Source organism: Silene latifolia, chromosome Y (assembly GCF_048544455.1).
Source record: "Silene latifolia isolate original U9 population chromosome Y, ASM4854445v1, whole genome shotgun sequence".
Lineage (NCBI taxonomy): Eukaryota > Viridiplantae > Streptophyta > Magnoliopsida > Caryophyllales > Caryophyllaceae > Silene > Silene latifolia.
This window is the reverse complement of record NC_133538.1, coordinates 4,795,356-4,822,632: the sequence shown is the minus strand read 5'-3', so window position 1 is coordinate 4,822,632 and position 27,277 is coordinate 4,795,356. Positions and strand designations below refer to the sequence as shown.

The 27,277-nt window shown below is 35.4% G+C and overlaps 2 protein-coding genes across 2 annotated transcripts; both read right to left on the bottom strand.

Annotated features, from left to right (window-relative positions):
- Positions 1–7,024: 7,024 nt before the first annotated feature.
- LOC141627512 (uncharacterized) lies at positions 7,025–7,892 on the bottom strand. Its single transcript, XM_074440755.1, has 2 exons — positions 7,641–7,892; positions 7,025–7,546 (listed from the first exon to the last, which is right to left on the bottom strand). Exons 1-2 carry the CDS (start codon positions 7,890–7,892, stop codon positions 7,025–7,027), a joined length of 774 nt encoding a protein of 257 aa, XP_074296856.1.
- LOC141627511 (uncharacterized) lies at positions 7,892–9,899 on the bottom strand. Its single transcript, XM_074440754.1, has 2 exons — positions 9,673–9,899; positions 7,892–9,380 (listed from the first exon to the last, which is right to left on the bottom strand). The coding sequence occupies exon 2, from the start codon at positions 9,374–9,376 to the stop codon at positions 7,892–7,894; it is 1,485 nt and encodes a 494-aa protein (XP_074296855.1). The 5' UTR covers positions 9,377–9,380; positions 9,673–9,899.
- Between the last annotated feature and the right edge of the window lie 17,378 nt (positions 9,900–27,277).

Here is a 27,277-nt window from a genome sequence, read left to right as displayed (position 1 = left end):
CTTTTTACTAAGAACTCTTCTTTCAACAACCACCACCATCCGACCACCTGCTACCCCAACCACCACTGCACCACCACCCTGCACCAGCACTACCTCCAAAACGCAATCACCAATAACAACGCCAACCCCTTATTATTCAGAAAAAAAAAAAAAAAAAAAAAAAAGAGGAGGCAGACCAACACCGCAACACCAGCCGTATTATCTCAAATTAGAAAAAAAAAAAGTTGTCCACACCGCGACAACCAACAACACCAACCACGCACTTATTATCTCAAATTAGAAAAAAAAGAAAGAAAGAAAGAAAGAGAACCGAAGGGAGGAGGCAGACCACCGCCGTCACCACGCACGGCACCACCATCTCTTTGGCGGCCTTCCACAACAACCATACCAGATCTGTTTTTTTATAAATTTGTGACCACCACTCTCCAGATCTGGTTAAGAGGGAGGCAACAATGGAGGCGACGAGTGGCGGTGGTTGTTATTGTTGGCCGCAGTGGTGATTGGTGGTGGGTTTCGTGTTTGTTTTTGAAAGAAGGGTGAGAAATGGTGCGTGGTGATGGCGACGGGAGTGTTATTGGAGGTCGACGACATGAGGGTGGCTGGTGCGGTGCCATGACAATGGTGGTGGCAGTGATAGGGTGGTGGCAGGACGGTGGAGGGCTGCCGGAATTTGAGAGAGAAATAAGAGAGGTGAGATGAGAGAGATATGTGAGAGGAGGAGAAATGATAGAATGAGAGAGAGGATTAGGGTTTGGTTTGTTTTAATCTTGACCATTCATCTAAATCTAATCTCCACCACTCATCTCTTAGATCTAAGGGCTTATATTAAGACTTATGGACTCAACCAAAATAGGTGGACTTACATGATCCTTTCTCTATATATATATATATATATATATATATAGAATTAGGATCACATGAGTCCATCCTATCTTTTTGAGTCTTGTGAGTCCACTTATGTATCACACGCTCAACACAAAAATATCACGATTTTTTTATGAGAAAGTATATATATATATATATATATATATATATATATATATATATATATATATATATATATATATATATATATATATATATATATATATATATATTTAAGTCTAATCTGTGATATTGTTTAGTATAACCTGTGATATTGTATCTGAGTATGTGAGTCGAGTAAAAGAGTATCACAAGTTATACAAAACAATATCACACCTTACAATAAACAATACCACTAGTTCTACTAAACAATATCATGGGTTATACTATACAATATCACACCACTGAACTTAATTCCGCCTTTCACCATCTTCATTGTCAGTCATTTTATAGGTTTTGACAGTTTGAGATCTGTTTGCCACTGTCTCCAATTGACGCATTCTTAAGGCAATTTAGCCGTGAGTACAAAAATTGTAAGAGAGCTCATTGTCATGTAACCACATATTGTTGTCATTGGAGCAGAGGTGGTTATAAGATGTGTTAATCGGGTTATATCAGTTCAGATTATCGGCTAATTGAAGTTTTTCTCTTTTGGCTTGGGTTGAGTTATTTTGTGAGATCAGCTAGTAACATATCGAAACTGTGAGCACGACATAATGTAAAAATTCAGTACTTTGCCATTCAAGTACGAGACTACGAGTGTACAACATTAACGTTCTTAATCCTGGGTATGAAGATCATGGTCTAGGAAAACAAAGAAATTGAAAAGCTATCAGATTTTATTTTGGTTACTCACGGCAGCATTGTAGTATTGTACAACCATTTACTATGCAGTAGGAATCGGTCAACACATTTTCATTACCTATCACTGAAAACAACTGTTTCTAACCAAGTAGAAGGATTGCCGAATGACAATATTCAATCAGATTCCTCATAATTTATGGGTTTTAACATAGTATAGTAAGAAATGTAAATGAATGTAACATGCGATTATTTGTAAGGGTTAAACCAAACATAAAAAGAACCTTCAACACAGCTGCTGATGAAAATGGCTTCGCACTTCGAATGCTTCACCTGCTCCACATTTAAAGATTTAGTGAGTCTTGTATGAGACGGTCTCACATGTTAAACCAACCCCATTCATATGTGTATATCTCATTTAATTATAAGTTTATTTGGTTCATTAATGAAGACTCAAAGCTTAGTTTGGTTCTTGTTTATGAACACTACTATATTGTTATTTAATTCGTGATATTCTTGTGTACAACGTGTGATACATAAGTGGACTCATGGGACTCAAAAATATAGGTGGACTCAAATATATATATATATATATATATATATATATATATATATATATATATATATATATATATATACATATATTAGATTTCACGCCCGGCCGTTGGCCGGGTAATATTAAAAAATAATTTCTGATATTTGTCTTGAGATTGCTGCTTTAAAAGTATTTTATAACGAATTTATAACCTATATATTCTCGATTTAAATTTTAAATTTTTATAAAAGAAATCCAGATTTCAATTTTAAAACATATAAGTTTACTTTGCCTTTTGTATTATGTTTCACTCCTTTTTGTTTTTCACTCTCCTTTTTCTATTTTTTCGCATTTTGAGGTGTGCGTTCACCCATAGATTGATTCATGTCAGCAGACCCCAAATCATTTTGGGATTAAGGCTCTGATGTTGTTGTTGTTGTTGTTGTTGTTGTTGTTGTTGTTTAGTAAATCTATGTGAAAATTGTCATTCTCCAAAGAACACCACGGTGTTGACTGTTGATTGCTCTTTTGGGTAGACCAGTGTGCATAATGTTTGGCGTCAGACACTTAGGATCGTGATCGTTACAGATTTTTACGTATATGATTCAGATCAAAACTGTAGTGACATTATATTTAACATCTTGTATCATAGACATTTTGTAAATATTAGAGAAATGCTACTTTTTGCTTAAATATATATTCCCTTTGTCCCAATTATTTATTTGTCTTTTTTATTATTTGTGAAGAGTATTTTAGTCATATGCTAACAAATGAATGGGTCGAAGGGAGTAGTAACAATATATAATAATAAGAAATCAATATTGAGGAGAGGGATATCTATCGTGGGTCATAATAAAAAAAGTGTTTATATATATACAAATAGACCTTGTATCCTACTCTAGAATTATCTTATGTTCAAAATTATATAACCTATTCTATTGATGATCGAATTCTTGTAGTAGTTAATTGCCAATTTGTGAAAAAACGTTATTTCTTTTGCTTCAATTACGTATGAAGTGGTAAATATAAAGATTGTGAATGAAGTAAAATTCATATGTTGTCCTCTCTCTATATAAAAGTGGCTAGTAAAAGTTAGAGAGTTCCATTAATATGACTTCAAAGTCTCTCCAAATAGTTTGACTCTTTATGATCGCTACAAAATAACGTAATACTCTTAAGTATTAAGTAACTTATAAATTAGGAATGAAGCAAGTAAGAATAATGATAGAAACGTGAATAATGAACGGTTCATGCCCTTCGTCTTGAATCTATAATACGAAACATGGTAGCTTAGTAAGGTGCATTACCAAAGTTAGAAATTTATGAACGCCTCCATTTATCGGTTTGGAACGAAACTTCTCAGTCAAATCTATTTATTAAAACATGCAAATAGGCTTGTGCCATACCCAAATGGATGAGAGAGAGTTCGCTTCATAATCCCAAGGATTCGAACTATTTATATGTTTACCTTCTCACCAATTCGTAAGACAGGTGTTCTCCTTAACAAATTAAACTCAGGCCTTGAAAATTTGGATATTTAGTTACCAACTACATGTCGCCGTCATAAGGAGTTTTCAATGCCAATTGAAGAGTTGAACACCATTAAACGTTAAGCATGAGTCTGTAACTCTTTTTTTCGTAATTATTCATTCTTGGACGATTATATTGATTAGAATAAGGTAGCAAGGCTCTAAAAGCTTGTAAATTTGATTTTGTGAAGGCTAAGAAAACGCCAACTTTCTGTGGTGAGTGAGAGCCAAGAGCCTTGATAGTGCGATCTACAAACTCTATGTCCGCTTAGAATGCTACGTGCTTGAAGATCAGATTGATTGGTTATTTTACGTCAATTTGATATTGAGGAGTAAGTATATGTATGTACATGCTACACTAAAGCGGAAGTCATAATCAAAGCGATTACTATATGAAGATCATCATGTGTAAGACAGCAAGAGGATTCGCTTAAACTATGCCATGACTGTATTTGTAGCAGTTCTTTCACTTGGTGCACCAAGTTTGCATATCCTTTACTCCCATGAACATGCGAGTTCTGGTGGATGACCGAAGTAGACACAAGATATAATGTGACCATTTGGTTTGGATCGAACTCCAGGCAAATAGTAGTCTTTGCCATTCCTTTGTCGATTATCATATAAAATTTTTTCAATATCAGTCATTTACTTATTTACTCCCTCTCATCCAAATCAAAGGTAATACTTATCTTATTCGGACCATCCAAACCAAACTGCTCATTCCTTTTTTGGTAAAAAACATTACCAAAAACTCCTCATACACCCTTATTATTTACATAAAATGCCACCATGTTTGTGGCCCTCTTTTAAGCAAGCTATAAGTGGTCCTACTTTAATTCATATACTACCCTTACCTTTTCTCTATTTTCTTAAATCTTGTGCTCCCTCCCATGTTACCTTTGGTTTGGATGTGAGGGAGTATTTTATATTTTGTCATGGATTTCTTAATCAAAGGTAAATAAATAACCAGTAAAAATAAGGTAAACCGAGACTGAGACATAATGAGTAAATGATTGAGACCAAATTATGGTTTATGATTTATGCTTAATGACAAACCTTTACACAACTATCAACTATTGATGCATGTCTTATGTTTTGATGGTGAATTATAATTGATGAACCTCAGATCAAACCTTGGCGAATAGCAATTATAATAACCCGGATCCAAAACCTCCGACGGAAGCTCCAAAGTAAGGGATCCTCAAATATAACATGTCAAGATTTAGGCAATTTATATCCTGAGGGAGGTTTCTACGAATGTTGTGACTAACTTAATGAAAGCATGTCAACCATTTTATGGAGATTACACATGTTGTGGAAGGGTTAGCCTATGTTTGGCAGGACATTTCAGGTATCTGATTTGACCAAGCATCTAATACCACTCAAATTTTAAAATATTGTTTTTGATTTCTAAACTTAAATTTCAGGGACGAAGTTTCTTTTAAGAGGGGAAGATTGTAATATTCCAAATATTTCTAACATTTATTATTAATAATTTTAATGGATAAAATAAAATTAATTTAATTTTTATCATGTGTTCCATTTTTTACTTGGTGTTGAAAAAGGAAATACAATCGGTTAAAAAAAACGTAGTAGGGTTAACTTTTATATATAGTGTATACATGTCTTTTATTTAACATGTTCCTTTTAACATTCAAGCCGTCCAAAAAAAAAGACGATGGGCAAGAATTCACTTTCATGCTTGTGAGCTTGCTTCTATCCACCAATTTCTCCTTGATCAATTACCATCCTCTTTTGCCAAACTAATATTTTATTTTATAAGCACAATTCAAAATTGAACCTCCTGTTATTGCTCTCGTTTTCAACTTGTGGTTGCCTCGTTATCAATCCCTCCTCTATTGATTTGTTCAGTCAAGATTCCGATCGTTTTCAAGTATAATTAGTTGGGTTTTCTGTTTTAAGGTAACACGATTCTACCGATTATTATTATTATTGTTCGGGTTATATGACTATATACATGTTTTATGTGTTTAAATTGATTATTAAGGGTGAATGTGATATTGTTTGTATACTAGCTATAATATTCTATTGTTAAGTTAATTAATTTTGTGAGATGGGTTAAACTTTTTATTAATTATTCAAGAGGTATGAGACATGAGTGCATACTGTTGAAGCGAGAATTGTTCCAGGGAGACACCCATTATTTTTGTGATTAAAGAAAGGGGTTAATAAGGTGGAAAAGTTGTACTTTAATGACTAAGACATGGATATAAGGATTAGTCGTACGTGGTGCTAGTGAGTAAAGATGACAGTACGTATGGTTACAATATTCTAAGATCGGTACTGACGTTTGGCCACTACTCAAATTTGGATAGTTTTGCTATTGCACAAATTCTTATTTCAGACCGCCATATTTGTCTGAAATTGTCAGACGGATACCATTTTCTCTCACAAAAAACCCATTTAGGGTGTGAGTGGGAAAGCACATGAGGGTGTCCCACCATCCATGTGCTTCTCACTTGTGAGAGGTCTTATTACGGTCTGAAATAAGGCGGTCTGAAGCAAGACGGACTGTTGCTATTGTGTTTAAGTTGTTGTTTCCTTTGACCTTGACTCGTGGGTGAGTAGCTTATAGTATTTACTCTAAGGGCTTGCTTGGATTGAGGGTAATAGGAGGGGAATGAATAGGGGAGTAATATGTGAGGTGTATTTCTCATGTTTGGTATGGGGGTAATTATTCACCTCCTGGAATTATTACCCTTGTGAAAGGGTAATACATTACCCACCCTCCCCCCTGGGTAATGATTGAGGGAGTAAAAGATCTACTCAGTAATCATTACTCTTATGTCAAACATATCATCAAGGAACTCATTACCCCACTAATTAATTTCCCCAGTAATTATCGCCCAATAAAACTTACCCCCTTAATAATTCCATGGATTCCAGGCAAGCCCTAAGGGTTAAGCACGGTTCTTTGAACCTTTGACAATATCGATATTGAAATTGAGATGGAAATTGGTTACTGGTATTGAGTTATGATGTATTGGGCCTTTGAGCCGAGTTATTTTACGGTCCAATGCGACCATGGTTATTGAGTTATTTGAATTTGAAATCGATATTGAGATGGAAATATTGTTTCGTGGCCTTATCTGCCAGTTCACTCACCCCTTGTCTTTATCTTAGGTTCGACGATGAGAATACAGTGGCGAATAAAAAAATATTTTTTTGTGGTGTCCCCTAAATATTATCTCATAAATTACAAAAAATAAGTGTAGAAAATAAAAAACATGTCTTATATTACACATTAATTTTAAAATCAAGTACATCGTTACATCTAAACGTAGTGACCCCTACGTGATTTTGTGTTTTGAAAACGATGCATGATACTTTCAATAGAAATTGACTCACATATATCTCTTTCTATATAAGTCATTAAGCAATCATTCAAGTATGTATCGCTCATTCGATTCCGTGACTTGGTCTTGATGTACTTCATAGCCGAAAAGGCTCTTTCCACTGTAGCAGTAGCAACCGGAAGAATCAAAGCTAGTTTTATCAATAAGTACACATGTGGATAAATAATGTTCTTCCTAGTCTCCACCATGACTCTAGCTAGATCTCCGAGTCCTTTGAGCCTTGCAAATGCATCATGACACCGAACATCCACGATATAATTTTTCAGCTCACCAGATAGAACTCTCACGAGAACAGCATCAAAGTCATATGGATAAAAGTTGGCCATTTCCACTATCTTTGACAAATTAAAAGCACGAAATTCATCCTTTGGACTCAAGCAACTAACACAACGAAGTAACTCTGTATTCACTTCATCAAAACGGTCATTAAGCTCTTGAAGCTGCAAGTCGACAACAGAAAAAAAAAACATCTCAACGATAATGATGCAGATTAGTGTTTTGTGCTGCTCTTCGTTTTGGCCTTCCTGGAGCTACATAATTGTCATTCATTTCAACAACATCAATATCACAAGAATAACAAAATTGATGCACTTTTTCTAAAAGTTCGTCCCACTCGTTATCTCTCATCGCCTGAAGGCGTAGTTTGCAAGTTTCTACTAAGTGCATAGCATTCACTATCTCTTGTTCTTCCCTTTGCAAAGCCACTGATAACTCATTCGTGATTGCAAGAACGTCAACCATCAAGTGCAAAATGAAAACAAAGTCAAATGAACGCAAATATGCCATCAACCCAGTGCATTCTTCTTATGTGTCGAGTTGAAAACATCATTATATATAAATTCAAGCACATAAATAACATCAAGAAAACTCTCTTGTAAGTTCAGTAAAGATCTATAGTGAGATCCCCATCGAGTGTCACCTGACCTTTTAATACCAAGTTCTTGGTTCAAACCTTTACCCGTTTCAATTTCCCCATTACTTATAGCTTGTGCAATTCTGATAGCTCGTAACTCTCTAAACACGTCACGTCGCTTGCAAGAAGACCCAATGACATTTACCACATCAGAAACCAAATCAAAAAACCAAACCACATCGACATGACCTTTTGCAGTAGCTACAAGTGTAAGTTGCAATTGATGAGTGAAACAATGAATATAATGAGCAGATGAGTTATCTTTTTGTATCAAAGCTTTCAACCCGTCAAACTGACCTCGCATATTGCTAGCTCCATCATATCCTTGCCCTCTTACTCTAGATAAGCTGAGTTTATACTCGTCAAATAATTCATCAATGGCCGACTTAAGAGATATGGCTGAAGTATTGGTAACATGTGTTATTCCAACAAAATGTTCAACTAGTATTCCTTCTTTATTAACAAAGCGTAAGATAATGGCCATTTGCTCCTTATAAGACACATCACTAGATTCATCAACTAGTATAGCAAAGAAGTCATCTCCAAGCTCCTCAAATATAACTTTAAGAGTCTCCAATGAAATGGCGTTAACAATATCTTTTTGGATACCGGGTGAAGTTAATTGTAAATTACCAGAGCGTTTTTTCATCATCACCTTTTTTATGTCTGGACTTAAGAACCCAGCAACTTTTAGTAGTTCAATATAATTCCCTCTATTATTTGATTCTTCTGACTCATTATGACCACGAAAAGGCAAACCCATACGTACTAAATATTTAGCACAAATAACAGAAGCCTCTAGACGTAATTTATAGTCTTTTTTATCTTGTTTGGAAAACTCACTACACACCGTACGAATAGAGTTCTTCTCATCTTTTAGATTTTCATACCTCTCCACTGCAAGATTATGAGCGCTCTTAACACCACCTACATGTTCTATCAATCTATCTTTCTTGTTCCAACAAGAAAATCCCTCCACAACAAAAGCATCTCCACCTCTCAAACCTTCAGGCTTAAATAAGTAGCAAGGTAAGCAAAACAAAGCATCCTTTTTCTTACTATATTCTAACCAATTTTGATGAGTCTCAAACCATGTAGCATTAAATCTCCGAGATCTGCCCCCTATGATTTTAAATGGAAATTCATGTTTTTTAGGCTGAATAGGACCAACTTGTATGTATCTTTTTCTTACCTCGTCTTGTATATCGGGATGATATTCAGAAATTTTTCTCCTTTCCCCTGGGTCCATTGGCAGATTATCAAAATCAACTTCTATATTAGGACTCGCATTTGAAGATGTTCCCCTCACTTCTTGAGATTGAGGCAAACGAGTACTTCTTATCACGAACTTATCCATAATACTGAACAAATAAACAAGTTTTGTGATTATTTACTGCTAGAAGACATGAATTTTTAATAAATTGAGGCATTTAGTAATTTAGGTTACTCAATCACTAGAAATTACTCTATTTCATGTATATAAAGACATGTCAAACAACTAATCTATTTAATTTATCATATCAATTAAGCTATAGAATCACAAGAATCATATTATTTAAGAACAAAATATATTACAGAAAAATAATTAACAATTTACTGAAAAATAAACTTAAATACATAATCATACATATTAAAATCGAAATTGGAACTTACCTCAATAATTGATCACAAAACTGAAATCAAGGTTGATACTTCAAATATATTTGTTAGATTTAGAATTTTGTTTGATCGAATACTTGATTAGATTTAGGGTTTATTTTCACTTCTCTAGTTTTGTGTTCTTTTGGGGATAAAGAAAAGTACATAAAGAAGAATAAGAAGAGTCCAAGACCCCACTTTAATGTACTCTTATGTATATATTATTTAAATCTCAATTTTATAAAGAGTAAAAAAGTCCACCAAAAAAGAAATTGTGGCAGTGTACATGTGATGGGTATTAAAAAATTATTTTCTTCTTGGTTATGAGATAAGAAGAAGAAACAAGTGGTGTCCAACTGTGTTGATTGTGGGGTCTTTCACAATCATCAGTACATATGGGGTTTGCAAAACGTCGTCGACGTTTTGTAATGAATCGTCGACGTTTTAAAAAAAAAGACCATCACTACCCTTCACAAACATTCCCCTCTTCTCACTACTCTCCCAAATTCTCCCTAAACCAATTTGAAATAACTAATTGGGTAACGAAATATGCTAAGTCTCCCATCCGCATTAACAAAACCAACACGTTAAATTCACAATTATTTGTTTCAATTTTTCCTTCCGAAACAATCAAATCTAACGATAATAGATGATTTTACACAACAATCAAATCAAAACAATAAACCGTATTAAGACTACGAACCTAGAAATTAATAAAACAATGGGCTATAGGTTGGACGATTTAAACCGTAGTACTACTACTATCCTTCCATCTCTATATTTTTTTTGTTTTTCTGGAAACAAAATCAAATCAAAATTAAGAATTAAAATGATAACCTCCAACAAACGTAGATTATCACCGTCCGAACCATCATCAAACGTTCAACTCCAACGTCCGAACCGCCATCAAACGTCCAACTTCAACGTCCGAACCGCCATCAAACGTCCAGATTCAACATCCTAACCATCATCAAACGTTGAACATCAACGTTTCATGCCCCATCAAACGTCGAGTATCATCGTCCCAACAACTTTTGATGTTGCTTTCATCTGAGGTACATGTTTATCAATTTGTGTCTCATTTCAACAACGATTTAATTGATGTATTGTTATATACTTATTAAAATTTAAGAAATTTCTTTTGATTGATGATTTTCATTGAACAATTGAATTGATTGGTAATCTTCCCTGTATTTGCTTGATAGATGTATTAGAATTGTAATCGTTCACATTTATTCTTGAATTATGAACAACAATTTACTTGATATATTAGATTTTTGTGATTTTTGAAATTCTTCCAAATCAATTATATTGAGCAATTGCTTGATTGATATAATAGGGAAACCAATGATGAAAGTGGGTGGTCGAAGTGGTGGTGTCATGGCTGCTGCGGTGGTGCGGGGTAGTGGCGGTGGCAGGTGTGGTGGCAGCGATGGTTGGGGAATTTGTGATTGTAAAGTGTAAAAAGGTTAAAGAGAGTAAGAGAGAGTGAAGGGTAGTCATGGTCTTTTTTATGAAAAACGTCGACGATTTGTTATAAAACGTCGACGACGTTTTGTAACCCGCGTACATATTTATTAAAAAAAAATTGCTCTTTCCGTGGTCCAAGGACCCCTATACCTTCAAGGTGCGTCCGCCACTGTGAGAATACGATATCTGGTTGCTATGGAATATTATATTATGAGACGAAGTAGTGAGTGAGATGGAGTAATGAGTTGAGATTCAGTTAATTATTGGGACCAGAGTGTCTATTATATTGTAGAGTAGCTTTGAGCTTGAGATTAGTTAACCGGGAGTGTTTTTATTATTCTCTATGTTTATTTTTAATTTTACGTGTCTGTGTTTCCACGCCATGACCAAAAACTATTCTGCTTATATTGAGGTATTATCTGTTACTCTACTTCCCGGCTGACGCGTTTTCTCCCTTCTAGGCTATTCGTCATGGGGGTAGTTCCTTTATGTCTTCTGGTTTTTATTTCAGGTTATTTCCGCTGCTGTTCAAAAGGATTTTTTTTTCAAGAAAAGATTTTAATTAAAGACTTTATAAAGTTTTCGTTCCATTTTATATTCTTTTATTTTTAAATGGGATTTGTAATAAGAGACTTTGTATATTAATTATAATATCCTTGTATTTCGGCCATTTTTGTATGTAAAAGTTAGTTTTAATTTAGCCGAAAATCAGGGGTGTTATAATTGGTTTCAGAGCGGGTTCTTTCTTGGCTAGGTGTTAAGATCGTCACATCTTGACATCGCCGATTTCATTTTTAAAACTTTTCTTAAACTCTTGGAAACACAAATTATTTTGATGTTTTAAGTTCGAGGACGAACTTTGTTTTTACGGAGGGTGGAATGTAATACCACTCAAATTTTAAAATATTGTTTTTGATTTCTAAACTTAAACTTCAGGGACGAAGTTTCTTTTAAGAGGGGAAGATTGTAATATCCCAAATATTTCTAACATTTATTATTAATAATTTTAATGTATAAAATAAAATTAATTTAATTTTTATCATGGGTTCCATATTCTACTTGGTGTTGAAAAAAGAAATAAAATCGGTTAAAAAAAACGTAGTAGGGTTAACTTTTATCACAAATTCTTGTTTCAGATCGACATTTTTGGTCTTATCTGTCAGACGGATAAAATGTTGCCATTTTTTAAGAAAATGTAACCAATTAATTCACAAAATGTTATGACTAGAGGTGTCATTTTTTACCCTGAAAATAATGTGAACAATAATGGTAACATATTACCAAAAAATAACAACATTTTATTGTAAAATGATGACATGTTACCCGTCTTATTTCAGACCAAAAGCAATGGTCTTAAGAAAAATGGACTGAACTTTTATATATAGTGTATAAGACTTTTATACATGTCTTTTATTTAACATGTTCCTTTTAACATTCAAGCCGTCCAAAAAAAAAGACGATGTGCAAGAATTCACTATCATGCTTGTGAGCTTGCTTCTATCCACCAATTTCTCCTTAATCAATTTCCATCCTCTTTTGCCAAACTAATATTTTATTTTATAAGCACAATTTAAAATTGAACCTCCTGTTATTGCTCTCGTTTTCAACTTGTGGTTGCCTCGTTATCAATCCCTCCTCTATTGATTTGTTCAGTCAAGATTCCGATCGTTTTCAAGTATAAGTAGTTGGGTTTTCTGTTTTAAGGTAACATGATTCTACCGATTATTATTATTATTATTGTTCGGGGTTATATGATTATATACATGTTTTATGTGTTTAAATTGATTATTAAGGGTGAATGTGATATTGTTTGTATACTAGCTATAATATTCTATTGTTAAGTTAATTAATTTTGTGAGATGGGTTAAACTTTTTATTAATTATTCAAGAGGTATGAGTGCATACTGTTGAAGCGAGAATTGTTCCAGGGAGACACCCATTATTCTTGTGATTAAAGAAAGGGGTTAATAAGGTGGAAAAGTTGTACATTAATGACTAAGACATGGATATAAGGATTAGTCGTACGTGGTGGTAGTGAGTAAAGATGACAGTACGTATGGTTACAATATTCTCATATTTGGATTGTTTTGCTATTGTGTTTAAGTTGTTGTTTACTTTGACCTTGATTCGTGGGTGAGTAGTTTGGAAATTGGTTACTGGTATTGAATTATGAGTTATGGGGCCTTTGAGCCGAGTTATTTTACGGTCTAGTGCGACCATGGTTATTGAGTTATTTGAATTTGAAATCGATATTGAGATGGAAATATTGTTTCACGGTCTTATCCGCCAGTTCACTCACCCCTTGTCTTTGTCTTAGGTTCGACGATGAGAATACGATATCTAGTTACTATGGAGTATTATATTATGAGACGGAGTAGTGAGTGAGATGGAGTAATGAGTTGAGATTCAGTTAATTATTGAGACCAGAGTGTCTATTATATTGTGGAGTAGCTTTGAGCTTGAAATTAGTTAACGGGAGTGTTTTTATTATTCTCTATGTTTATTTTTATTTTTACGTGTTTGTGTTTCCACGCCATGACCAAAAACTATTCTGCTTATATTGAGGTATTATCTGTTACTCAGCTTCCCGGCTGACGTGTTTTCTCCCTTCTGGGCTACTCGTCATGGGGGTAGTTCCTTTCTGTCTTCTGGTTTTTATTTCAGGTTATTTCCGCTGCTGTTCAAAAGGATTTTTATTTCAAGAGAAGATTTTTATGAAAGACTTTATAAAGTTTTGTTTCCATTTTCTATTCTTTTATTTTTAAAAGGAATTTGTAATATGAGACTTTGTATATTAACTATAATATCCTTGTATTTCGGCCATTTTTGTATGTAAAAGTTAGTTTTAATTTAGCCGAAAATCAGGGGTGTTACAAAGCAACCTGATTTGACTAATATTTCAGGTAGTTGTTTTACCTAGTGCTGTTTGGTAAAGTCATTTCAGGTACCTGAAATGACTTTTCGTGCTAAAAATTGAAATGAAAAGCTACCTGTAGCTTTTTAAAGTTTCGTGAATTTAAATGTTCTACTTTACATATTTACCCTTTATTTAAATTAATTTATTATAATTATTAATGTCCTTTTATGTCATTTTATAAAAAAATCAGTTAGTTTTTCAGTTAGTTTTATCAAACACATTACAATTAATCAGCTACCTTATCAGTTTTCAATTTTCAGCTAACTTTTCAGGTACGTTTTTAATTTGAGTCTCCTTATTAGGTTTCAGGTACCTTTTCAGTCAGTTTTACCAAACATAGCCTTAAGCTGGCTATGATAAGCATTTTATATGTAGTTGCTCATTTGTTTCACACTTCCAAACAATTGTTAAACAATGTGGGTTACCTTTCCAACAGAATTACTTGAAGATATGTTCCGCACATGAATTAAACAAATACTCTGTATGTTAAAATACTCGATTTAATATTGTACATTTGTACCTGAAATTTTCAACCAAATTGCACCATTAGTATTGGCTAAAAAACAATATGAAGGTGAATTCAAAAAAAAAAACAATATGAAGGTATGATATAGCATAATAAGCAAAATCGTTATTAGCAAACAATTAGAATACACATCAATACCGCAAAAAAGAGTTCATCTAGCATATAGAAAAAAGGAAATCAGTAAAAGTTAAAACAGAAAGATAAGAGATTGAAAGTAGAAGAAGGAATTTGATTCCTTTGCAAGTTGGATCTAGTCTCTATTTATATACAATGCTAAACACATGTTTGTTATTTGATAGGCATGTACGTGCAGGTGAAATTCGATCCTTATAGAAACACAAATACCTTTTTTTATTCTATTTTTTTCTATATATTCTAATTTTTGCATTATTTTATTTCTATATAAGTTGGCTAATTAATTTAATATCCAATTCTTATTGTAGCCAATGAAATCGCCCAAAACAATAGCCAATGAAATCTCTCCAAAAGTTCCTCTTTTAAATATATATATTGATTGATTGATTGATATTGATTGATATATAGAGGTGGGATCCGGTGAGAACGAACACTCGGTGAGAACGGTGAGAACAAACTAACTATATGAACTTAATAAACAAACTCACGTGCAAGTGTAACTATGTAACTCCTCCTCCCCCACCCAACAATACATTTTGTCTCCCACCTCCAATCATTTTATACGTTCTGATACAAAATATATACATTAAACAGGTCTTCATCTACCTCTTCCTAATTCACGATTACCACCATTAATCTCAGTTATCTCTCCCTCCTTCTGATTCACGACCACCGCCATTGATCTCAGCATCCGGCCACCTAACAACCACCAAAGGCTGCGCTCGTTCGCCCCTTTCGACCCTTGAACGGCAACTGTGATTGCCATTTAATTTCAGATCTACTTTAACTCATCGTGTAACACCCCCTCATACCAAGGTGCCTTACCAGGACCACCCTACCATGAAAGTGTGTTACCATCTCGGTTGCCCGACATATCAAAAGCGTCTGAACTAAGCACATTTATTAAGGTACCGTAAAGTATAAAAGTTTACATCGACCAAATCCCAAACTGTTACAATAAAATAAACCAAATGTCTGACAACTAAGAAATCCAAAACTACGACTCGGACAGTGATGCTACGACTGGTGATGACAACTCTCCCATGACTGCCCCAAGCTCACCAAGCAAAACTCGTCAAGTCCGCTTCACCATCCCCAAATGGATCACCGCAGATTTCACAAACAACAACGGGTCGTAGATACTCAATCAATATAAGACAAACAACAAGGTAACCGGTGATCATCCTCCAAACTCGCCTCCGATCTCACACAAGAATCGACTACACACCGGGGTGTGTACCGCTGATTACCCATCGCAATGTAATCCTCGCCGCCGCTGGGTGACCGCACCGATCCCATCTAGTCCAGCTCATCAACGAGCGACTAACAATCCCTGTCCCTTAATGTGCACATCCCCTCCCATGGCGGGTTCCACGGAGGGCGAACTAGGGTGTGAAGCCACTCCCGTAAGTGACTCCACCACAATCACAACCACACAGTAACACAACTGTCACCACCTCTCCACGTCAACACCGCCACAACAACGCCCATACTCCGATGATCAGCAGATAACAAATAACACAACAAGTATGTCTTAACAATGAACAAGAACCGAGTAGGGAGAACCCTACCTTAGCAATCAACAGTAGCACGAAACTCGGACAATCAGAAAGGCTCCTCTACGAAGTCTTCTCCTATACAATAATCACATAACACAATTACACATTGCCCAATCCCCCATATTCCCAATTCCATATATGTATACAGTAACCCCAAAGAACACAAACAACATAGAAATAGAACTTACCAACCGTAGAATGAGGAATTATACACAAGAACCACGAAGATTGCACACACCACGATGCTAGGGAATGATTAGGAAGTGATTAGGGAGTGATTAGGGTAAACGTAGAATGATGAAGTTTGAAATAAGGTTTTAGAAACTGACGCGGAATATAAAAATAACCCCAAACATTCCCTAATCAAACCGTCAAAATACGCTTCGCCAGACCGGATACTCGGTCGAGTAAAGTGTATACTCGGCCGAGTATCCTCTACTCGGTCGAGTATTTCTCGGCAGAACCAAAACAGACTACAACAACAGCACTACTCGGCCGAGTAGGCTCTACTCGGTCGAGTAGTCACCAAAGAAAATCCGTAGTATTACATATCACACCCAACTCCATTTGCCATTCCAATCCACCAATCCCCTACCGTCGCTGCCACCTGCAATCACCAGCAACACCAGAGAGCCACCGGAGAACATCCTAAAAGTCAGCGTAACTCCGGCGACACCATTGAGTATCACCAACCCCGACATTTCCTATTCGTTTTGTGAACCTCAGACTCACTGCTTCATGCTCGGACCAACATCGGCACCGCTCGAAGGTCACCACCACGCCGGCACCAACAGCTACACAATTTGCAATACACGAAATCAATGTATCTACTTTCTTTATTGATGTATCTCGAATTAATTTTAATGTACCTAGTAAGTAATTTTTTGTATCTATGTTAGATACATTAAATTAGTGCTTGGATACATCAAAAATTAGATTAGTTATATTAAAATAGGTGATCGAGAGTGAAGGGAGAGGCTCAGATACGGAAGGCTGTTGAGTGAACAACCATCCTCTACCCATTTTCGATCTCCAAATTTCTACTCCCACTTTCTCGTACGACCAACTAACAACAACAACTTAACCCACGACGTCTATTGAATCATTTCTCGGAGACGAAACGAATATTTGTCAGCGTCAATTGAGGTCTAGCGATCATCAGTGAAGGGAAGGGGCAAAATAAGGGGAAAAGTGAAGAGAAAGACACTGAAACAATGATAGGAGAACTCAACGGCGTCTGGTGGTGGTCGAGGTGCTCGTCGGCGTCGTCTGGTGGGGGTGGTGGCTGCTGGTCATGGTGGTCGCCGCCTCGACTGGTGACGGGAACGACGATGGTGATTGAGGATGAGTAATAAGTGTGTTTTGACTTTGAGAGGAAATGATAGCATTCACACAGCATGTGAGATTGTTAATTAATAAGTTCACATAGTTAGTTCGTTCTCACCGTTCTCACCGAGTGTTCGTTCTCACCGGATCCTAAATCTTGATATATATATATATATATATATATATATATATATATATATATATATATATATATATATATATATATATATATATATATATATATATAGAGAGAGAGAGAGAGAGAGAGAGAGAGAGAGAGAGAGAGATTGGATTTGGTGATTTTGGTTCTTATGGTGAGTTGTGAGTTTGGAAAATCTCAGCCACTAGATTATATTAGATATGAATGGTCAAGATCTAATCTTATATGTCATATAAAATTACTGTCATTTACTTATTTTCTCTTTTTTTCTAGCGTTACTCTTATTTTTTTTTTTAAAAAAAAAATTATCTCCTTTTGTACCTCGTGTTGCTATGCTTTTTTTTACAACTTTGATTTTTTTTCTCTTATGTTTTTCTCTAATTTCCTCATTATGTTACCTTTTTTTCTTTTTCTTTTTGTACCAAATTTTTTTTTCCTTGAATTTTTTTTACTCTTATTTTTTTTACCTCGTATTATTATGCTGTTATTGTGCTTTTTTTACTTTGATTTTTTTTATGACTTTGACTTTTTTTCTCTTTTTTTTACCACATGTTATTGTTATTCCGCTGTTATTGTGATGTTATTCTGCTGTCACTTTGATTTTTTTTACGACTTTGATTTTTTTTTTCTTTTTTTTTACCACGTGTCATCGTGCTGTTATTCTACTGTTATTTTGCTGTTATTGTGATGTTATTCCAGTGTCACTTTGATTTTTTTACTACTTTGATTTTTTTTACTCTTTTTTTTTACCGCATGTTATTGTGCTGTTATTCTTGTGTTATTGTGATGTTATTCCGGTGCCACTTTGATTTTTTTTATGACTTTGATTTTTTTTCATTTTTTTTTACCACGTGTTATTGTGTTGTTATTCTGGTGTTATTGTGATGTTATTCCGGTATCACTTAGATATTTTTTACTACTTTGATTTTTTTACTCTTTTTTTATCACATGTTATTGTGCTGTTATTCTAATGTTATTGTTATTCTGGTGTTATTGTGATGTTATTCCGGTGTCACTTAGATTTTGTTTACTACTTTGATTTTTTTTACTCTTTTTTTTTACCACATGTTATTGTGCTGTTATTCTAGTGTTATTGTTATTCTGGTGTTATTGTGATGTTATTCCGGTGTCACTTTGATTTTTTTGTACTACTTTGATTTTTTTTACTTTTTTTTACCACGTGTTATTGTGCTGTTATTGTGGTGTTATTGTAGTGTTATCCGTCTGTTATTGGAGTATTATTCTGGTGTTATTGTTGTGTTATTGTAGTGTTATTGTTATCTTCTACAACTTCAATTTTTAATAGATGCATGATAGACTCGCGCACCCACCAAATCAGTGTCATAATCTCTTCCATCTTTAATCTTATAAGAACAGCCAACACAATCAGTCAATTCTCACACAAATTTCAAAAACTATATAAATAATCGTACATCATTCAATAATAAATTCACCATTGAAAGTGCAGCAAGTCAGCAACAGCACCCAATACCAATTCAATCTCCAAACTCGACCACCACCCGTACCGCTCCATCAGCACCATAGCTGCTCCTGTACACCAGCAGATACGAGTATTAGACATTGCTAATATAGAGAACATTGCTATACGAGTATGCGTATGTTGATTTTTTGCCTCGTTGTTGACTTATAACTTCTGAGCATTCCTTAACTTCATATTGTACCTGTCACTATTATTAGCATGTCTATTAAAATCGAATGATACCAGCAATTACTTTGAGTAAATCTGAAGCACATCTACAAGGTGCGCATTTGTGACTCCAATTAACAAGAACTGTTCATTTCGCTGCTCCATCACCACGCACCAAGCATCGTCGAGTCGCCGAAACCGAATAGCTATTCGTTTACTTCCCGAGAAATTTGAATCCAATGCTAAGTTCAAGGCTTACATCATGTATGGTTCTCACCGCACTTTTATCGATTAAAGATGACCACCTGTGGCGTCTTTGCAACACCAGCATGTGTTATTTCCTTATGCCATAATCGAATCGGAGCAAAATTAACATTTTCCCCAAAAAAAGAATGAAATGAGCATGAAAGTCAACCCTAACTTTGTCAAAACAGATGTCCATATGCTTAATATTGTGGTCTGTGGATCACGAAAGTAAGAAATCAATCGTACGTGCTTACTAGCTAGTTATCTTTAAATGTGATCTACGCAATTTAAACTTAAAAATGAACTAGGTAAATCACTACACAACTCAATTGGACGTGAATTTTTCAAGGACAAGCTTTGTAAGTTACTGTAACGGATGCACGCTTCGTTGGTAAACCATTTTCCTTCGTCCTCCTTCACTCACCTCTGACCATCAACAATGAGCAATTCCGTTCTCCATCTTCGCCTATCACATCATCAACCCGCATCAATCAACACGCACCAGCAGCTATTGAGCCACCATGGCTCGAGCCGAACAGCAATCCAACATCACATTCGGAATCGAGTCCACTATTTCCGTCCTCAAATTCAATCACATTCACCCTCCAATCAAATTCTTATCCGTCAATCACCACAGCTCACCATTCAAGAAAATTTATTTAAAACGAGTTTGGAGGAAGTCATTGATTCAAATAAATCATCGATTTAGCCACCAACAATGATGTCGAAGACGAATGGCCTTCTCTTCTCTTCGTATTTTCAAATAAAGCAATAAAAGGAATCGAGCCCAGATTTGCGCATGAGCCGAGATCGAAGCTCCGTCATCGAATCAGAGTCTTAAATAGTTGAAGGCATCAAATGACCTCTTACAAATCCCCAGATTCTAGGATTTCCTAAAACCCAATATTCCACAACATTCAATCAACAAATCCCCAATTTTGACCATTGTAGTGATCAATTAATGAGGATGTAGGGTTTGCGACATTGAATAAGCAAGAAAGCTTGCACCTTTTTGAAAAAAAAAAGGAGAAATAAAATGCAGACGGAAGCGGGGGTAGGAGATGGGTGTACCAGGAAATACGTCAAATTAAAGCAACAACAACATCAATCGCAAATTGGTACGACCGAGCACCACCATTCTCTTTACAGGATTGGAGTGCTGGAGGTTTAAAGTAGAAAAAAAAGTTACGAATTTTAATTTGAGGTAGGAAAATGGAGATGAAAGGAGAGAGAAAATGACGAGAGCAAAAGTTTGGAAGAGCAGACTTAGATTTGTTTTTTTTTATTACTATTAGATATTTAGATGCAATCTCAGCGGTCTATTTGGTTCTTATGGTGAGTTGTGAGTTTGGAAAATCACAACCATTGGATCTCTCGTGAGTTTGGTTCTTATGGTGAGTTGTGAGTTTGGAAAATCACAACCATTGGATCTAAAAAATTTGGTACAAAAAGAAAAAGAAAAAAAGGTAACATAATGAGGAAATTAGAGAAAAACATAAGAGAAAAAAAAATCAAAGTTGTAAAAAAAAGCATAGCAACACGAGGTACAAAAGGAGATAATTTTTTTTTAAAAAAAAAAAATAAGAGTAACGCTAGAAAAAAAGAGAAAATAAGTAAATGACAGTAATTTTATATGACATATAAGATTAGATCTTGACCATTCATCTCTAATATAATCTAGTATGAGATTTTCCAAACTCACAACTCACCATTAACCAAAATCACCAAATCCAATCTCTCTCTCTCTCTCTCTCTCTCTCTCTCTCTCTCTCTCTCTATATATATATATATATATATATATATATATATATATATATATATATATATATATATATATATATATATATATATATCAAGATTTAGGATCCTGATTGGTAATCTAACACTCGGTGAACGGTGAGAACGAACTAACTATGTGAACTTATTAATTAACAATCTCACATGCTGTGTGAATGCTATCATTTCCTCTCAAAGTCAAAACACACTTATTACTCATCCTCAATCACCATCGTCGCTCCCGTCACGGCCGAGGCGGCGACCACCATGACCAGCACCACCACCCCCACCGACGACGCCGACGAGCACCTCGACCACCACCGACGCCGTTGAGTTCTCCTATCATTGTTTGATGTCTTTCTCTTCACTTTTCCCCTTATTTTGCCCCTTCCCTTCACTGATGATCGCTAGACCTCAATTGACGCTGACAAATATTCGTTTCGTCTCCGAGAAATGATTCAATAGACGTCGTGGGTTAAGTTGTTGTTGTTAGTTGGTCGTACGAGAAAGTGGGAGTAGAAATTTGGAGATCGAAAATGGGTAGAGGATGGTTGTTCACTCAACAGCCTTCCGTATCTGAGCCTCTCCCTTCACTCTCGATCACCTATTTTAATATAACTAATCTAATTTTTGATGTATCCAAGCACTAATTTAATGTATCTAACATAGATACAAAAAATTACTTACTAGGTACATTAAAATTAATTCGAGATACATCAATAAAGAAAGTAGATACATTGATTTCGTGTATTGCAAATTGTGTAGCTGTTGGTGCCGGCGTGGTGGTGACCTTCGAGCGGTGCCGATGTTGGTCCGAGCATGAAGCAGTGAGTCTGAGGTTCACAAAACGAATAGGAAATGTCGGGGTTGGTGATACTCAATGGTGTCGCCGGAGTTACGCTGACTTTTAGAATGTTCTCCGGTGGCTCTCTGGTGTTGCTGGTGATTGCAGGTGGCAGCGACGGTAGGGGATTGGTGGATTGGAATGGCAAATGGAGTTGGGTGTGATATGTAATACTACGGATTTTCTTTGGTGACTACTCGACCGAGTAGAGCCTACTCGGCCGAGTAGTGCTGTTGTTGTAGTCTGTTTTGGTTCTGCCGAGAAATACTCGACCGAGTAGAGGATACTCGGCCGAGTATACACTTTACTCGACCGAGTATCCGGTCTGGCGAAGCGTATTTTGACGGTTTGATTAGGGAATGTTTGGGGTTATTTTTATATTCCGCGTCAGTTTCTAAAACCTTATTTCAAACTTCATCATTCTACGTTTACCCTAATCACTCCCTAATCACTTCCTAATCATTCCCTAGCATCGTGGTGTGTGCAATCTTCGTGGTTCTTGTGTATAATTCCTCATTCTACGGTTGGTAAGTTCTATTTCTATGTTGTTTGTGTTCTTTGGGGTTACTGTATACATATATGGAATTGGGAATATGGGGGATTGGGCAATGTGTAATTGTGTTATATATATATATATATATAGTGTAAAGATCATGTAAGTCCATGTCTTACATTTGAGTCCATAAGTCTTCCTTAGAGCCTTTGGATGAGGAAGATGGAGGGTTGAGATTGGAAGCAAAAAAGAGGGGATTAATGCATAATTAAACACTCTCCCTCTCTACTTTACTAATCCATATTAATTAAAAATTAATCCACTATATAACATTTATTTTTCCACCCACTTCTCTCTCAATCACACAATTCATTTCTCTACTATCTCTCTCAACCCAAATTAATTCAAAACCCAAATAAATATTCTCATCCTAACAAAAAAACTCAATTTAATTCTCCACCCACCACCCACCACCACCGACCTACCCTCACCGGCCACCACCTACCCCTCCCGCCACCACAACCCTTGAGCCGACAACCCACCTAACACCACCCGCATCACCACCACCACCGCATCCTCTCCACCACTCGTCACCTCACACACCACCGCACTGCCCTCCCGCCACCACAATCCTTGACCCGCCAGCCCCCCACCACCACCCGCATCACCACGACCGCCTCCTTCCACCGCCCACTTCAGCGCCACCATCCCACCACGACACCACCTCCTCTTCTCCCTCCTCCTTCCACATCTCCTCCACCGCCGCCCTTTTCTTATTCTCAATTTTTTTTTTTTGGCTTTGCGTGTTCCAGATCTGACTTTCTAACTTTTTTTTTTTTTTTTTTTTTTTTTTATTCTTGTTGATTGTTGGTTTTATTTTTAATGTTTTTTCTCCTTCTTCTCTTAATTTTTGTATCTCTTGATTGTTGGCTACATGACTGCCATCACGCACCTTCGTGCTAATTTGAGTTTTGTTTTTGTTTTTATGTTTTTTCGTTTTTCTTGCTGTATTTATTTCAGATCTTGTCTTTTTTCTTTTTTTTTTCTTTTTTTTTGTGTATTTATTCGATTAGTCTTGTTGTACATATTGTTTTCAAATTTCCTTTATATTTTTTCCTAGATCTTATTTATATTTTGTGAGATCTCATTTTTTAACTTTTTTCACTAAATTTTTTAGTCTTGTAACTTTTTTCGGCTAGAATAACATTTTTTCACTAAATTATTGTTATATTAGATCGTTTTAGTCTTGTTATATTAGATTGTTACATTTTTTCACTAACTTTTTTCACTAAATTATTGTTATATTAGATCGTTTTATTTTAGTCTTAGATCTATTAAATAGATCTAAGGTTATTTGTTGATTTTCTTCTTAGATGTGCATTTTGGTTGGAATTACACTTTTTTAAATCTTAAAATTACACTTTTTTTCTACTAGAATTACAATTACTTTTTTTTTGCTACAATTACTCTTTTTTCTGCTAGAATTACTCTTTTTTTGGTTGGAATTACACTTTTTTTCATCTTAAAATTACACTTTTTTTCTACTAGAATTACAATTACAATTCTTTTTTTGCTATAATTACACTTTTTGGCTAGAATTACACTTTTTTCTGCTAGAATAACACTTTTTTCGACTAAAATTACACTTTTTCTGCTAAAATTACACTTTTTGTTGTTGTTAGAATTACACATTTTTCTGTTAAAATCACACTTTCCTCCATTAAAATTACACTTTTTTCTGTTAAAATTATACTTTTTTTTGCTAGAATAACACTTTTTTTGGCTAAAATTACAGTTTTAGTTGTTAGAATTACACTTTTTTCAGTTAAAATTACACCTTTTTTTTTTTTCTAGAATAACACTTTTTTCGGCTAAAATTACACTTTTTTCGGCTAAAATTACACTTTTTGTTGTTAGAATTACACTTTTTTTCTGTTAAAATTATACTTTTTTTTGCTAGAATAACACTTTTTTCGGCTAAAATTACACTTTTTGTTGTTAGAATTACACTTTTTGTTGTTAGAATTACACTATTTTCTGTTAGAATTACACTTAGCTCTATTGGACTAATGTTACACTCTCAATGGACTTGGTAATATTCTCATATTCTCATTGGATTAATGTTACATTCTCAATGGACTAAAATTACATTCTCAAATTGGATCAAATTATACTTTTCTCGGACTAAAATTACACTTTTCTCGACTAAAATTACATTCTCCTTGACTAAAAATAACAATCTCATTGAACTGAAATTACACTTACTCCGGACTAAAATAACACTTTTTGTCATTAAAATAACACTCGTAAAATGCTAAATTTCAATAACTTGTGATAAAATGACAAAAATTCAAAATATTATTCGTTAAAATCACTCGCAAAAAATTGAAGTTAAACTTGTAAAACGCTAAATTCTCGAAAATATTCCTTAAAATTACACTTTTTGCTGTTAGAATTACACTCGTAAAATCCTAAAATGTCGAAAACTTGTCTCGAAAAAAAAAACGAAAAAAACGAAACAGTCAAAAACTTGTCTCGAAAAAAAAAAAAAAACGAAAAAAACCGAAACAGGAAAAATGTTAACAAATTTTTCATAAACTTTGAAGTATAAGACAAAATATGGTGTTAATTGTGTATGATAATGAATTAGTGAATGTATTATTAAAACTAGAGAGAGAAGTGAATTAATTAGGGTTAAGTGTGTTTTTTGCTTTCAATCTCAACCTTCCACCATGCATGATCCAAGGGTTGTGGGAGGGACTTATGGACTCAAAAAAAAAAGGGACTTAGAAGAACTTTGCTATATATATATATATTTATTTGGGGTTAAAAAAAATGGACAGATCTGAGGGGGTTGGTGGTTGTGGGTGGTTGTGGATGGTGATTTATTTGGGGTACCGTGGTGGATAGTTATTAGGCGATTGGTGGTCGGTTGAGGGGGGTGGTTGTGGTCGGTGCAGCAGGCGGGGGTGTGGGTGGTGGTCGTTGGGGTGGGGGAGGGAGGTCGGGGAAGATGAGGTGGCGGGAAAGAGGAGGAGGTTGGTGGCGACGTCGGGTGGGGGAGGTGCGTGGTGTGGTGGTGGTGTGGCCAGTGGTGGGGTGGCACGGTGGACGGTGGTGGTGGATGGGTTTTTTGTTTTTGGGGTTTTTTTTTTGGTTTCTTTGAGAGGAAAGAGGAATAAGATTATGAGGGTATTTTGAGAGAGCAATATAATGAAATTGTGAGGGATGAGTGAGAAGTGTTTGTGAAAAAAATTGTTATATAGTGTATTAATATTTGATTAAGGTGGATTAGTAAAGTAGAGAGGGGAAGTGTTTAATTAGACATTAATTGCCTTTTTTTTTTGCTTTCAATCTTAGCCCTTCAATCCCCTCATCCAATGGCCCTAAGGAAGACTCATGGACTCAAATGTAAGAGGTGGACTCACTTGATCTTTACACTATATATATATATATATATATATATATATATATATATATATATATATATAGTAATAAGATCAAGTGAGTCCTCCTCTTACCTTTGAGTCCATAAGTTCTCCTTAGGGCCCTTGGACGGGGAGATGGAGGGTGAGATGAGATTGGAAGCTAAAATTGGTGGTTATTAACCTAATTAATCCTCTATCTCTCTACTCACCCTAATTAATTACTAACCCACTTAATCAATCACTAATTTAATATATATAGTTTCTTTCAACCATTTCTCTCTCTATCTCCCACACTTTCATTTTTCCTCCCCTCTCTCTAAAACTTAAAAATCCCCAAAACAAAAAACTCCTCCCTTCCTACCCTGCGGCCACCTCCTCACGGCCAGTTCGCCCACCACCCACCCCCACCACTCACGACCCACACCCTCACCCCCACACCGGAACCACCGCACACCAAAACCACCCTCTTCCCCACCCCAGATCTGCCTCCCGTGCCACCCTCCCTCAACCACCCCGCACACACCAGAACCCGCACCACCACTACCTCGCACCACCCCCGTCACCTCTTCAACCAGTCCACCCGCACCACCAGTACCGCCTCCACCAGTCCACCAGCCCACCAACCCACCACCTCCCTCCGTCGTCCTCTTTCTGCCGCCTCCCTCAACGAACAACACCACACTCCTCTTCTCCCTCCTCTATCGTGTTCTTTGTTCTATATTTTTTTTTTTTCAGTTATTCAAATCTGTTTTTTCTTTTTTTTTTCTTCTTCTAAACTCACGGTTTCCTATTATGTCCATCTCTTTTTTTTCCTCTCTCAAAACTGGCAGATCTAACCTTTTTTTTTTTTTTTTTCAAAACTGGCAGATCTGACGTTTTTTTTTTTTAAATTGTGACGGTGTTATTGTTGGATGTCGATGGTGTGTGCGCGCTAGTTTCAAATATCGTCTTGTTTTTTTTAAAAATTCCGTCTTGTTTAAATTTATTATGTTATCGTTTTTTTAGATCTCGTTTTTATGTATAGTATTATTTTTTTCAGATTTTCTTTACAAATTTCGTTTTTTTAAATGTTACTTTTATTTTAATGTTAGA

Bases quoted from the DNA above. Each gene is read 5' to 3' on its own strand.
- LOC141627512 (XM_074440755.1), bottom strand. From the start codon at position 7,892: ATGGCATATTTGCGTTCATTTGACTTTGTTTTCATTTTGCACTTGATG. The intron at 7,547-7,640 runs GTAGCTCCAGGA...GTCGACTTGCAG, and splicing joins TTGAAATGAATGACAATTAT to CTTCAAGAGCTTAATGACCG.
- LOC141627511 (XM_074440754.1), bottom strand. From the start codon at position 9,376: ATGGATAAGTTCGTGATAAGAAGTACTCGTTTGCCTCAATCTCAAGAA.